Below are 14,776 nucleotides of genomic sequence, written 5' to 3' on the forward strand. Positions count from 1 at the left end.
AAACGAAAAAAACGCGTTTTCTGTTTTTTTTTTCTTTTGCGAGAGGCAGGGCTCTGCTTTCGCGAGAGTCACGGCTGTGCCTCTCGGAAAGGAAAAAAACGCGTTTTCTTTTTTTTTCTTTCGCGAGTGTCACGGTTTTGTTTCCGCAAGAGGCACGGTTGTGCTTTCATGAGAGTCACGGCCGTGCCTCCTCGGAAACGGAAAAAAACGTGTTTTCTCTTTTTTTCTCTTCCGTGAGAGGCACACTTTGTGATTTCGTGAGAGGCACGGGCGTGCCTCTTTCAGAAAGGGAAAAAACCCGTGCTCCCGGTTCGATTTTTTCGTCCGGTTTTTTTGTCTGATTTTTTTCGTTAAAAGAAAGTTTGTCAAAACCTATCAACATGGGATCTAGTTTTGAAGATCTCAACGCGAGGAATCCAATGATGAAAGCGGTTTGAGATTTGGACGCACGGTTTGAGAGATAAAACGTTTTGAATAAACGGATCTACGAAAAAAGGAAAAAACTCTCAAGTTGCGATAAGTGGCGCGCTGCATGTGCGCCACTTGTCGCAACCAGGGGAGTTGGAATAATCTTTGCAACCAGTACTCTTTAATTAGTGATTTCGACAAAACACCATCGGTGCACACATCTTAAAGTAGTGAAACAAAATCTAATGCCTAGGCTGGTCGACTGGGATTTCACTAAAACTCAGTCGACTGAGTTTTAGCGCTACCCTTTGTGATTTAGGGTTCACAAATATGATGGTTTTTTGCAATCTATTCAAACAATTCCGTCCCCGGCAACGGCAGCGAGGTTGACATCCAGAAGATCCACCCATAGCTCAAAGACTTCAATAATGTGTAGAACCGAGATCGGGCTTCTCGCGATTCCTACTGACATTTTGAATCGATCATGCGGCCGCTGTTGAGCGCTGCAAGCACTGGCAGTTGCTGGCACCGTACGAGATTATTGCAGCAGAGCCGTCATTACAGGTCTCGGAGACCCGGCCCTGTACGTGTATCTTTTGCCACACCCGTGATCCGTCCGACCCGTTCTTCTCTAGCGTCTGGCCGCCTTGCCGCATCGGCAGGCCGTCGCCGTCGCGCGCGCTGTCCTCGCCCACAACGACAAACCATATGTCGACGGCGAAAGGGAACGAGATGACGCTCCCCGCCGGTCCGGTCCGGTCCGGCCCCCGACCGATCTCATGTGTTTACCATTTGTATACACTCCTATACTACTATACTACTCTCCCTCCGTCCCATAATGGTAGTTGTACTTACTATAGTGCGTGTGACGGTCGTTCGGCCGAGGGAGCCACCGAGTCAAGATCCGCCGGACGTATCAGATGGCTGGCCTGCAGCTCAATTCGTCCCTATCGATCCATCTACCTTCTCCGGCCGTCACATCACACCACAGCGCCGCCGCACTAGAGTTTTCCGAGAGTTTAATGATGGCGTCGACCTCCAGCCGCTCTGGATGCACGAAGCAGACCGGCGCGAGCTGTAGCAGAATAGTATACCATCAACCGCAAGTCGCGCTATGTATATATGTGTGTGCTTTGTGCAGTTCTCTCTGTAGCTCGAGCACAGTTCCTTCTATATTTTCCTGCACCTCTATGCGTTGGAGCTTAAATTTTCTCAAAGAGAACGATGGTGGTGACATCCGAGAGAAGTGCAGTCTGTGTTGCTGTTGCACTGTTGTGCATGTGTTTTCTTGTGACCCATGCGTGCGACACTGGTATGTGTTCTATGTCCTGCATGCATGCGGCTCTGGCACGAGTTTTGTCTTCCGTTCTCCATGATTTCAACCTTTCTAGTTTCTAGACACTCAATTTGGCTCATAAGCTGCTTTGTCGTTCAACTGCTCTATTTTATTTTCTGAAAAAGAGGGAAACCCCACGGCCTCCTCATCGGTCGATGCACATAGTCATTAATTTATGATGGCATTTGTATAGGTTCGGCATTTGGATAAAAGGGTGACTGTTTCATGATTGTCTATGTAAGAAAGGAGAACCTCTATAGGTCCCGTCTAGAAGATAGTTTTGGTTTCTTATGGTTGGTTCACTTCACTATCAAGTCGTTACTATTTTTCATATTTCTCTTCAAGGGGATATCAGAGCTTAAAAATGGAAAAGCTATGCAATCTTTCATAAAAGATGTAGTACAAAACACCATGCATGTCATTCAGATTATAATCATTCCTAGATATATTCAGATGTACTCCATAACAATTCAAGAAGGTGAAAAGATCAGGGCTCTGCATCGACTCATGCATGCAATCTTCACTCATTGGAAAGTTTTAAGATCTAAATGTGTTATATACGGGTACAAAATGCTAAAATTCTTAAAACATTAGACATCGGTAAGTTACATGATGTCTCATGCTTCACTAGATTTATTGCCAAATCGCCATCCAAATTGGTTCAATATAGTACATGATGTCGTCTCCATTGGTTGTCCGTGGTCGTCCGAGCCTTTGTGCACTGTAGATAGGACCACATACATATCCATCTGGTACCATTGAAAATAATCTGCAGTTCATTTTAGAACTTTCGTCCGGTCAAAACACAACAATTTCATATCGCCCAAGGTAAAGCGCGTATTCCCACATGGATTTGAGCCTTTAGCCTATGATGAACTCTCACCAGCCAATTCCCGAACATATTTGTACCACTCATAGAGGACAAGTTATACGCTACATGGACAGTATGCTACAGAAGGGTGAGACACGGCAATCTGTATCTATTGACATAGATACAGAATTAGTCTAACATTGTACAAAAAACATTCCATACAACCTTGCCATCTTTGTTTTTACTATTGCTGGTATAATTTGCACAAAATTTTGTGTTGACACATGATTTCTTATCTATATTTTCCGACTAAAAGCAAATGGCGTGAGCTTTGGATACAGTGGGAGAACTGGCCCGAAACATTGGGGGAGCTTAAGTCCTAATTTCACGGTTTGCGCAAAAGGAATCTACCAGTCTCCAATTAACATCGTGAGAGATTGTGTGGTACGCGACCCACGAATGGAGCCCCTAAAGAGATATTATACTTCTACAAATGCTACAATGATTGACAACGTCTTCAACATTGCGGTTTGCCCTGACCCTCTTAACCAAATGGTTATTTATGTCACCGAACATAAAATGTATAAATACAAGGACAACAATACCTGACCTCACTTATCTTTATTTTTTTGTTTTCCAATTAGTTGCTTGGTTTGCTTTTTTCTTTTCTTTAGCTGACCTTTTTAGCCTTGTTTTCCTTTGTTGTTTTGGTCGTATGACTTCATTGACCTCCACCATCTTAGTATCTTGTCCTCCCTCTGTTCAAAAATACTTGTCAAAGAAATGGATAGAAATGGATGTATCTAGAACTAAAATATGTCTAGATACATCCATGCCTTCGACAAGTATTTCCGGATGGAGGGAGTAATAAATAACACACATTAAGAACCCCCACCTTCATCCTATTGTGGCCTTTTCTATAATGTAAGAATGACTATCATAAAAAGTTCATAAAAATATATGTTCTATTACGTAAATGTAATCTCCTACTTCAAAATAATGCTAATTATGAAATCACTGGGCCAACTGATTGATGTAGTTGCGATATAATGACACTGTTGGGACTGTCATGGTGGATGGAAAGACGTATAAATTGAAGCAATTGCATTGGCACTCTCCCTCGGAGCATACCATCAATGGCAAGAGGTTCACATGTGCACTATTGAGAATTGAGAAGCATTCAGTTTTTGTTGTACTAACCGTGTGCACCACTCTCTTACCCCTATAGATTTGTCGTGGAACTCCACATGGTGCACTACACAGATGATGGGAATATTACTGTTGTTTCAATACTTTATCGACACGGAAAACCAGATCATTTCCTTTGTCAGGTAAATCACCCTTATAAGACAAAGGCATGGACTGCTACTGTCACTATCGCACCGTAGAACACTACACATTGCAATTCCCCATCATGATCAACTTGAGGATAGGATTCAAATAACACGAGTGGTGGCTTTAGATTTAGTTCAGTAGGCGGTGATGTTTCCCGTTAGTGTATCAGGATGTTGTTTTCATGCTTTATATATGTGTTCATTTTGACCACGGGAAGTAAGAATCCAAACTATAACCAATTGGCGTCACTATAACACTAGATTATTGAAATGACTAGTGACCCTTAATTAGTTAATTGAGTAGTTTATATACATTCAATACAAGGGTATGTATTATGTGGATAGCTAGGAAACACTCACATGTTCAAGAACTAAGATTACAACTTGTAATTTGATTTGCCATCAATATGTATTGGACTTGAACTTAGTACTTTGTGCATGTTTGGTCTACATGCATTTCAATATTTTGATTTGTGTTGCACTCACAGATAAAGGATAAGTTAGCTGAATTGTCTGCGGAGGGCTGCAAAGCTGAGAAAGGTGACCCTCTCCCCGTTGGAGTGGTGAATATGAAGGAACTAATGCAGGATGAGGATAGGTATTTCAGATATGTTGGATCTCTCACCGCACCTCCATGCACGGAGAATGTGATCTGGAATATTCTTGGCGAGGTATTCCATCTTCTCAAATATGGAAAATAGTATATTTTAATTTCACATTATGTTTACGCAACAAGAGTTACTTATTCATATACTTTGAGATGTCTCGCAGATAAGAGAAATGACAAAGGAGCAGGCTGTTGCTTTGATGGCTCCTCTGGAGAAGAGTTACAGGCAGAACAGTAGGCCGATACAATCATTGAATGGTCGCACTGTGCAACTTTATGACATGTCACACAATCAAAATACTCGTTAGCCTACTGATGTTCGGTGGACTATTTTGTTTGATGCCAATCCTGAACGCCGAAGAAAGTGTAAGTTCACATGATAGGTTGCAATAAAATGTAGCCAGAAATGTTGTGCTAAACCATGGTCCAGACGGATCTATGCTTGGTGTCTGCATGTGAGGTCTCCATGTCCTCTGTTGTAATTAAACTGTAGCTATGATCGCAGTCGTTTGGCCCCGACCCAACGCGTCATTGTTTGTACTGCGCATACAATTCCTACAGAGGATCTCAACACCCACATGCAATCCATTTTGTGATGTCGATTTATAAACCGTGTGAAAAAGTAGCCGCTGAAATGGTAGTTGCATTGATAGTTACAAGATAATATTAAAATACACAAGCGAGAATATAGACGATCTCTATGCATAGATAGTCTGTTGAAAAAATTGGTTGTGTATATGAGAAAATCTTTTGACTATTATCTGTATGAACACATAGACGACCAGCCGGTCTGCCTCATCTTCAGTGGACTTAGGGCCATGGGGCGGGGTGGATCCCGGCCTTTGCCGGTGGGAGGGCTTCGTTTTTAGATGTGTCTTCGAGATTTGTTAGGTTTGTGTCCTGATCAGGAAGACGAGACAGCGGCGTCTCCCTGAAGATGGATAAGGTTCTCCCCGCCCAATCCCTATTCTGGTGGTGCGTCTACTATTGTCTGTGGGCGTGTGAAGGTGTGTCTCCGGCGGATCTATCTTTGGTGGATTTGCTCGGATCTCTTCGCCATTCGTCTACGTTCGTGTGTCGTCAGGTTGGATTCTTTCGATCTACGCTACACTTCACGGTGGGGGATTTGATAATTTGCCACCTCTTTCTTTGGACTTTGATAATTTGCCACCCGTTACTTTATAATTGATCTAGTGACACCCTTTTGTTTGGACTTTGATATTTTGCCACTTATCAACACAAAAACAAACTTTATAAATAATAGACAAGATAAGTGAACAAAACAGAGGACTATTATGCCTTTGTACCTGTTTGACCCAAACATAACACACAGGAAGGATTGAACTCGTGCTCCACTCCTCTCTCCTGCACGTTTGTACTGCTCCTCGCCGGCCCTTGCCTTGCTGCTCCTCGCTGGCCCTTGCTGCTCCTGGTCGGCCTTGCTGCCCTGCTGCCACTGCCCCCTCCTGCACCTCATACCCAGCCACCACTGCCCCAACTAGTACAGTCTCTCCTTCCCTTGTTGTTCCTCCTCAAATTTTTGTCAAAAATTGCTCAGACTAGTTGAAATGCATGGAACCAGTGAACCGTTCATCCGACTTGGATGAAACTTTCCCAGATTAGTCACGCATATATGAACAATTTTCTGTATTTTTTTGAAATTATTCTGACAACTTTCAAATTTCGGTCAAAATTTGGTCAAACTAGTTAAACTGTAATTGAAAAGCATGGAACCGTTCAACCGTTGATCCAAATTCGATGAAACTTTCTCAGATTAGGCGCTCTTATATGTTTGTTTTTATGGAATTTTTTCAATTTTTTCTGGGTGGTTCGAAAAAAAAGTCAAAATTTTGGCAGCAATCTGGCTCAATCTGGACAGCATTCTGACTGTTTTTTGGCTTTTCAACAAATTTTTGCACATAATATCCAAATTCAAACATATATTTGCAGATGGACATATTCATATACCATGACACAATATGAAGAGAACATAGCAAGATAGAGCATTTAACATGTCCATACATATCCATATCTCATCTACCACAAGGCAATAGTTGCTGCCACGATTACAACCAAAAGCATAAGGCAATAGTTGCTGCCATGTTACAACCAAAAGCACAAGGCAATAGTTGCTGCCATAGATATTACAACCAAAAGCATAGAGAAGATCAAACACAACACTAGTACTTCCTTCTCTTCGGGGTCAACTTTCTAGCTTTTGAGCTTGAGACCATGTCATATGCAATCATGGTGTCCTCCACGGTTGAGGTAGGTTGCTGCGATGCCTCATCAGCCAGTGCCATAGCCAACATCCTTCTTGTCACAGGATTGGGACTGCCTTGAAGACTATGTGGCATAGTGATCATGTGTCTATTGGGAGTGACAACAACTTCAAGTTGTGGTGCTACATGTGTTGCCTCATCAGCCAACGCCATAGCCAACATCCTGCATGTATTGAAAAATGTAAGACTTGCAAGGAAAATTAGATATTTACTATAGTATGTGGATATGTTACCTTCTTGTCACTGGAATGGGGCTGCCTTGAAGACTTTGTGGCATAGTGATCATGTGCCTATTGGGAGTGACAACAACTTCAGGTTGTTGGGCTGCCACTTCAAGTTCCGGTGCCGAGGCATCATCATCAGCTGGATATCTTGGTGCTCTCTTCTTTCTTTTCCTGCACATAAACAAGTTAGTACACAGTATAGTAAGTGATGAAATAAACATTGATCATTACAAGTGATAAAATAAACATAGATCATTACATGTACCTTGGCCTTGGTCCATTCAACGGACAGGTGGACTGCCTGTGGCCTAAAATGTGGCATCTTTTGCATCTATTCTTGCTGCCTAGCTGTTTTGGCTCTTTCTTCTTTTTAGGACCACCATCTCCACCTTCGAGGAAGCTCTTGTACCTATTTTTTTTAGGTCTTCCAACACCTCTTTTCTTGTCTAATGGAGCCTCCATGTCAAATGGAAATTGTACATGTGGCCATTGAGACCTATCTGTCAATGGCTCAACCTCTCCAGCATATGCTGCCTGAAACTTCTCTAGAGAGAAATAGTCATGCGCATGATCCTCCCATTTGGGGTTTCTTCTATCCAGCAAGAAAGCAAGTGCATGCTCACAAGGCTTCCCTGTGTGTTGCCACTCCAAGCACGTGCACTCGCTTTGGTCAGTTTTCACAACATGTCGCAAGTTGTATTTACTTGTGTCCCTCACCTCACAACTTGCAACTCCAGATTTCCCAACTTTTAAATGTTTAAGTCCCCTTGTCCTATTATAAATCTGTTGGATGATGGCTAGAATAATTTTTCCTTTCAGTTTCATTCCAATCTTTCTCCTTTTCTCACGAAGTTTCATGACTAGCTCTCTAAGAGTGTCAGCTAGCTCATCAGGTGGCAACTCTTTGTAATCTTTAATCCAACCAATAAAAGACTCGGCAAGATTATTATTGATGTAATCACATTTAATTGAGGGGCCAAACATGCATCTCATCCATTTTAAGCTATGGTACCTTGAGAGATATTCATGCACATCGGGTGCTTCTGCTAGGATTTTATTCATGTGGTAGTTAAAAACGTGTGGCCTATATGCCCTAGCAGCTGGCCACATTCTGCCAAACACATCTCCTTGGAACTTTTCAGAGAAAGTTAGCCATGAGATGCCTAAAACACTCTCTTTGATCAGCATGAGGGAATATTTTTTTTGACTGCATAACCTTTACATGCATCTGCGCATATAGCTAGAGGGGAAACATGACCTTGTTGGAAATATGCCCTAGAGGCAATAATAAAATGGTTATTATTGTATTTCCTTGTTCATGATAATTGTCTATTGTTCATGCTATAATTGTATTAACTAGAAACCGTAATACATGTGTGAATACATAGACCACAACATGTCCCTAGTAAGCCTCTAGTTGACTAGCTCGTTGATCAATAGATGGTTATGGTTTCCTGACCATGGACATTGGATGTGATTGATAACAGGATCACATCATTAGGAGAATGATGTGATGGACAAGACCCAATCCTAAGCATAGCACAAGATCGTGTAGTTCGTTTGCTAAGAGCTTTTCTAATGTCAAGTATCATTTCCTTAGACCATGAGATTGTGCAACTCCCGGATACCGTAGGAATGCTTTGGGTGTACCAAACGTCACAACGTAACTGGGTGGCTATAAAGGTACACTACAGGTATCTCCGAAAGTGTCTGTTGGGTTGGTACGAATCGAGACTGGGATTTGTCACTCCGTATGACGGAGAGGTATCTCTGGGCCCACTCGGTAATGCATCATCATAATGAGCTCAATGTGACTAAGGAGTTAGCCACGGGATCACGCGTTACGGAACGAGTAAAGAGACTTGCCGGTAACGAGATTGAACGAGGTATTGGGATACCGACGATCGAATCTCGGGCAAGTAACATACCGATTGACAAAGGGAATTGAATACGGGATTGATTGAATCCTCGACGTCGTGGTTCATCCGATGAGATCATCGAGGAGCATGTGGGAGCCAACATGGGTATCCAGATCCCGCTGTTGGTTATTGACCGGAGAGTCGTCTCGGTCATGTATGCGTGTCTCCCGAACCCATAGGGTCTACACACTTAAGGTTCGGTGACGCTAGGGTTGTAGAGATATTAGTATGCGGTAACCCGAAAAGTTGTTAGGAGTCCCGGACGTCACGAGGAGTTCCAGAATGGTCCGGAGGTAATGATTTATATATGGGAAGTCTTGTTTTGGTCGCCGGAAAAGTTTCGCGCATTATCGGTATTGTACCGGGAGTGCCGAAAGGGGTCCGGGGGTCCACCTGCCCCGGGGGGCCACATGGGCTGTAGGGGTGTGCGCCTTGGCCTATATGGGCCAAGGGCACCAGCCCCAAGAGGCCCATGCGCCAAGAGATAAGAGAAAGGGAGAGTCCTAAAGGGGGAAGGCACCTCCTAGGTGCCTTGGGGAGGATGGACTCCTCCCTGGCCGCACCCTTCCTTGGAGGAAGGGCCAAGGCTGCGCCCCCCCTCTCCCTTGCCCCTATATATATGTGGGGAAGGGGAGGGCAGCAATACCCCAAGCCCTAGCGCCTCCCTCTCCCTCCCGTGACACATCTTCCTCCTCCCGCAGCGCTTGGCGAAGCCTATTGGAATCCCGCTACTTCCACCACCACGCCGTCGTGCTGCTGGATCTCCATCAACCTCTCCTCCCCCCTTGCTGGATCAAAAAGGAGGAGACGTCGCTGCTCCGTACGTGTGTTGAACGCGGAGGTGCCGTCCGTTCGGCGCTAGGATCATCGGTGATTTGGATCACGACGAGTACGACTCCATCAACCCCGTTCTCTTGAACGCTTCCGCTCGCGATCTTCAAGGGTATGAAGATGCACTCCCCTCTCTCTCGTTGCTAGTTAATCCATAGATTGATCTTGGTGATGCGTAGAAAATTTTGAATTTCTGCTACGTTCCCCTACAGTGGCATCATGAGCCAGGTCTATGCGTAGATTCTATGCACGAGTAGAACACAAAGTAGTTGTGGGCGATGATTTGTTCAATTTGCTTACCGTTACTAGTCTTATCTTGATTCGGCGGCATTGTGGGATGAAGCGGCCCGGACCGACCTTACACGTACTCTTACGTGAGACAGGTTCCACCAACTGACATGCACTTGATGCATAAGGTGGCTAGCGGGTGTCTGTCTCTCCCACTTTAGTTGGATCGGATTCGATGAAAAGGGTCCTTATGAAGGGTAAATAGCAATTGGCATATCACCGTTGTGGCTTTTGCGCAGGTAAGAAACGTTCTTGCTAGAAACCCATAGCAGCCACGTAAAACATGCAACAACAATTAGAGGACGTCTAACTTGTTTTTGCAGGGTATGCTATGTGATGTGATATGGCCAAAAGGATGTGATGAATGATATATGTGATGTATGAAATTGATCATGTTCTTGTAATAGGAATCACGACTTGCATGTCGATGAGTATGACAACCGGCAGGAGCCATAGGAGTTGTCTTAATTTATTGTATGACCTGCCTGTCAATGAAAAACGCCATGTAATTACTTTACTTTATTGCTAACCGTTAGCCATAGTAGTAGAAGTAATAGTTGGCGAGACAACTTCATGAAGACACGATGATGGAGATCATGGTGTCATGCCGGTGACGAAGGTGATCATGCCGCGCCTCGAAGATGGAGATCAAAGGCGCAAGATGATATTGGCCATATCATGTCACTTTATGATTTGCATGTGATGTTTGTCATGTTTACATCTTATTTGCTTAGAACAACGGTAGCATAAATAAGATGATCCCTCACTAAAATTTCAAGAGACGTGTTCCCCCTAACTGTGCACCATTGCGAAGGTTCGTTGTTTTGAAGCACCACGTGATGATTGGGTGTGATAGATTCTAACGTTCGCATACAACGGGTGTAAGCCAGATTTACACATGCGAAACACTTAGGTTGACTTGACGAGCCTAGCATGTACAGATATGGCCTCGGAACACAAAAGACCGAAAGGTCGAACATGAGTCGTATAGTAGATACGATCAACATGGAGATGTTCACCGATGATGACTAGTCCGTCTCACGTGATGATCGGGCACGGCCTAGTCGATTCGGATCATGTATCACTTAGATGACTAGAGGGATGTCTGTCTAAGTGGGAGTTCATTAAATGATCAGATGAACTTGATTATCATGAACATAGTCAAAAGTTCTTTGCAAATTATGTCATAGCTTACGCTTTGGTTCTACTGTTTAAGATATGTTCCTAGAGAAAATTTAGTTGAAAGTTGATAGTAGCAATTATGCGGACTGGTCCGTAAACTGAGGATTGTCCTCATTGCTGCACAAAAGGCTTATGTCCTTAATGCACCGCTCGGTGTGCTGAACCTCGAGCGTCGTTTGTGGATGTTGCGAACATCTGACATACACGTTTTGATGACTACGTGATAGTTCAGTGCATAATGTTAAAACGGTATAGAATTGAGGCACCGAAGACGTTTTTGAAACATCGCAGAACATATGAGATGTTCCAAAGACTGAAATTGGGATTTCAGACTAGTGCCCATGTCAAGAGGTATGAGACCTCTGACAAGTTTCTTAAGCCTACAAACTAAGGGAGAAAAAAAAGCTCAATCGTTGAGCATGTGCTCAGATTGTCTGAGTACTACAATCGCTTGAATCGAGTGGGAGTTGTCTTCCAGATGAGATAGTGATGATTCTCCATAGTCACTGCCACCAAGCTATTAGAGCTTCATGATGAACTATAACATATCAGGGATAGACATGATGATCCTTGAGCAACTCGCGATGTTTGACACCGTGAAAGTAGAAATCAAGTAGGAGCATCAATTGTTGATGGTTAGTAAAACCACTAGTTTCAAGAAGGGCAAGGGAAAGAAGGGATACTTCATGAAACGGCAAATCAGTTGCTGCTCTAGTGAAGAAACCCAGGGTTGAACCCAAACCCGAGACTAAGTGCTTCTGTAATGAGGGGAACGGTCACTGAAGCAGAACTACCCTAGATACTTGGTAGATGAGAAGGCAGGCAAGGTCGACAGAAGTATATTAATGTGTACTTTACTAGTACTCCTAGTAGCACCAGGGTATTAGATACCGGTTCGGTTGCTAAGTGTTGGTAACTCGAAATAAAAGGCTACGGAATAAACGGAGACTAGCTAAAGGTGAGATGACGATATGTGTTGGAAGTGTTTCCAAGGTTGATGTGATCAAACATCGCACGCTCCCTCTACCATCGAGATTGGTGTTAAACCTAAATAATCGTTATTTGGTGTTTGCGTTGAGCATAGACATGATTGGATTATGTTTATCGCAATACGGTAATTCATTTAAGGAGAATAATGGTTACTCTGTTTATTTGAGTAATACCTTCAATGGTCTTGCACCTAAAATGAATGGTTCATTGAATCTCAATCGTAGTGATACACATGTTCATGCCAAAAGATATAAAATAGTAATGATAGTACCACATACTTGTGGCACTGCCATTTGAGTCATATTGGTATAAAACGCATGAAGAAGCTCCATGTTGATGGATCTTTGGACTCACTCGTTTTTGAAAAGATTGAGACATGCGAACCACGTCTATTGGTAGATATGCATGAAGAAACTCCATACAGATGGATCATTTGGACTCACTTGATTTTGAATCACTTGAGACATGCAAATCATACCACATGGGCAAGATGACTGAAAGGCCTCGTTTTCAGTAAGATGGAACAAGAAAGCAACTTGTTGGAAGTAATACATTTTGATGTGCGCAGTCCAATGAGTGCTGAGGCATGCAGTGGATATCGTTATGTTCTTACTTCACAGATGATTTGAGTAGATGCTGAGTGCATTTACTTGATGAAACACAAGTCTGAATTATTGAAAGGTTCAAGTAATTTCAGAGTGAAGTTGAAGATCGTCGTGACAAGAGGATAAAATGTCTGTGATATGATCATAGAGATGAATTTCCGAGTTACGAGTTTGGCACACAATTAAGACATTGTGGAAATTGTTTCACAACTAATACCGCCTGGAACACCATAGTGTGATGGTGTGTCCGAACATCATAACTGCACCCTATTGGATATGGTGCATACCATGATGTCTCTTATCGAATTACCACTATCGTTTATGGGCTAGGCATTAGAGACAACCGCATTCACTTTAAATAGGGCACCACGAAATTCCGTTGAGACGACACCGTATGAACTATGGTTTAGAGAAACCTAAGCTGTCGTTTCTTAAAAGTTTGGGGCTGCGACGCTTATGTGAAAAAGTTTCAGGCTGATAAGCTCGAACTCAAAGCGGATAAATGCATCTTCATAGAATACCCAAAACAGTTGGGTATACCTCCTATTTCAGATCTGGAAGCAAAAGTGATTGTTTCTAGAAACGGGTCCTTTCTCGAGGAAAAGTTTCTCTCGAAAGAATTGAGTGGGAGGATGGTGGAGACTTGATGAGGTTATTGAACCATGACTTCAACTAATGTGTAGCAGGGCACATGAAGTTGTTCCTGTGGCACCTACACCAATTGAAGTGGAAGCATATGATAGTGATCATGAAACTTCGGATCAAATCACTACCAAACCTCGTAGGACGACAAGGATGCGTACTACTTCAGAGTGGTACGTAATGTTGGAAATATGCCCTAGAGGCAATAATAAATGGTTATTATTATATTTCTTTGTTCATGGTAATTGTCTATTGTTCATGCTATAATTGTGTTATCCGGAAATCGTAATGCATGTGTGAATACATAGACCACAACGTGTCCCTAGTAAGCCTCTAGTTGACTAGCTCGTTGATCAACAGATAGTCATGGTTTCCTGACTATGGACATTGGATGTCATTGATAACGGGATCACATCATTAGGAGAATGATGTGATGGACAAGACCCAATCCTAAGCATAGCTCAAAGATCGTGTAGTTCGTTTGCTAGAGCTTTTCCAATGTCAAGTATCTTTTCCTTAGACCATGAGATCTTGCAACTCCCGGATACCGTAGGAGTGCTTTGGGTGTGCCAAACATCACAACGTAACTGGGTGACTATAAAGGTACACTACGGGTATCTCCGAAAGTGTCTGTTGGGTTAGCACGGATCGAGACTGGGATTTGTCACTCCGTATGACGGAGAGGTATCTCTGGGCCCACTCGGTGATGCATCATCATAATGAGCTCAATGTGGCTAAGGAGTTAGTCACGGGATCATGCATTGCGGTACGAGTAAAGAGACTTGCCGGTAACGAGATTGAACAAGGTATTGGGATACCGACGATCGAATCTCGGGCAAGTAACATACCGATTGACAAAGGGAATTGTATACGGGATTGATTGAATCCTCGACATCGTGGTTCATCCGATGAGATCATCGTGGAACATGTGGGAGCCAACATGGGTATCCAGATCCTGCTGTTGGTTATTGACCGGAGAGGCGTCTCGGTCATGTCTGCATGTCTCCCGAACCCGTAGGGTCTACACACTTAAGGTTCGGTGACGCTAGGGTTGTAGAGATATGAATATGCGGAAACCCGAAAGTTGTTCGGAGTCCCGGATGAGATCCCGGACGTCACGAGGAGTTCCGGAATGGTCCGGAGGTGAAGAATTATATATAGGAAGTCCAGTTTCGGCCACCGGGAAAGTTTCAGGGGTTATCGGTATTGTACCGGGACCACCGGAAGGGTCCCGGGGGTCCACCGGGTGGGGCCACCTATCCCGGAGGGCCCCATGGGCTGAAGTGGGAAGGGAACCAGCCCTTAGTGGGCTGGGGC

At 43.6% G+C, this 14,776-nt stretch overlaps 1 protein-coding gene across 1 annotated transcript; it reads left to right on the forward strand.

Moving 5' to 3' along the window:
• The first annotated feature begins 1,632 nt into the window (after positions 1-1,632).
• Positions 1,633-4,804, forward strand: LOC123120712 (alpha carbonic anhydrase 1, chloroplastic-like). The gene is made up of 6 exons (XM_044540700.1): positions 1,633-1,720; positions 2,872-3,083; positions 3,595-3,701; positions 3,784-3,886; positions 4,378-4,560; positions 4,661-4,804. The coding sequence occupies exons 1-6, from the start codon at positions 1,633-1,635 to the stop codon at positions 4,802-4,804; spliced, it is 837 nt and encodes a 278-aa protein (XP_044396635.1).
• The last annotated feature ends 9,972 nt before the right edge of the window (positions 4,805-14,776 follow it).

This window comes from Triticum aestivum, chromosome 5D (genome assembly GCF_018294505.1).
Source record: "Triticum aestivum cultivar Chinese Spring chromosome 5D, IWGSC CS RefSeq v2.1, whole genome shotgun sequence".
Lineage (NCBI taxonomy): Eukaryota > Viridiplantae > Streptophyta > Magnoliopsida > Poales > Poaceae > Triticum > Triticum aestivum.

Excerpts from the sequence above, each read along its gene's own strand:
- LOC123120712 (XM_044540700.1), top strand. The coding sequence starts at position 1,633 with ATGGTGGTGACATCCGAGAGAAGTGCAGTCTGTGTTGCTGTTGCACTG. Across the intron at positions 1,721-2,871 it reads GACCCATGCGTGCGACACTG|CAAATGGCGTGAGCTTTGGA; the intron begins GTATGTGTTCTA and ends TCCGACTAAAAG. Across the intron at positions 3,702-3,783 it reads CATACCATCAATGGCAAGAG|ATTTGTCGTGGAACTCCACA; the intron begins GTTCACATGTGC and ends TTACCCCTATAG.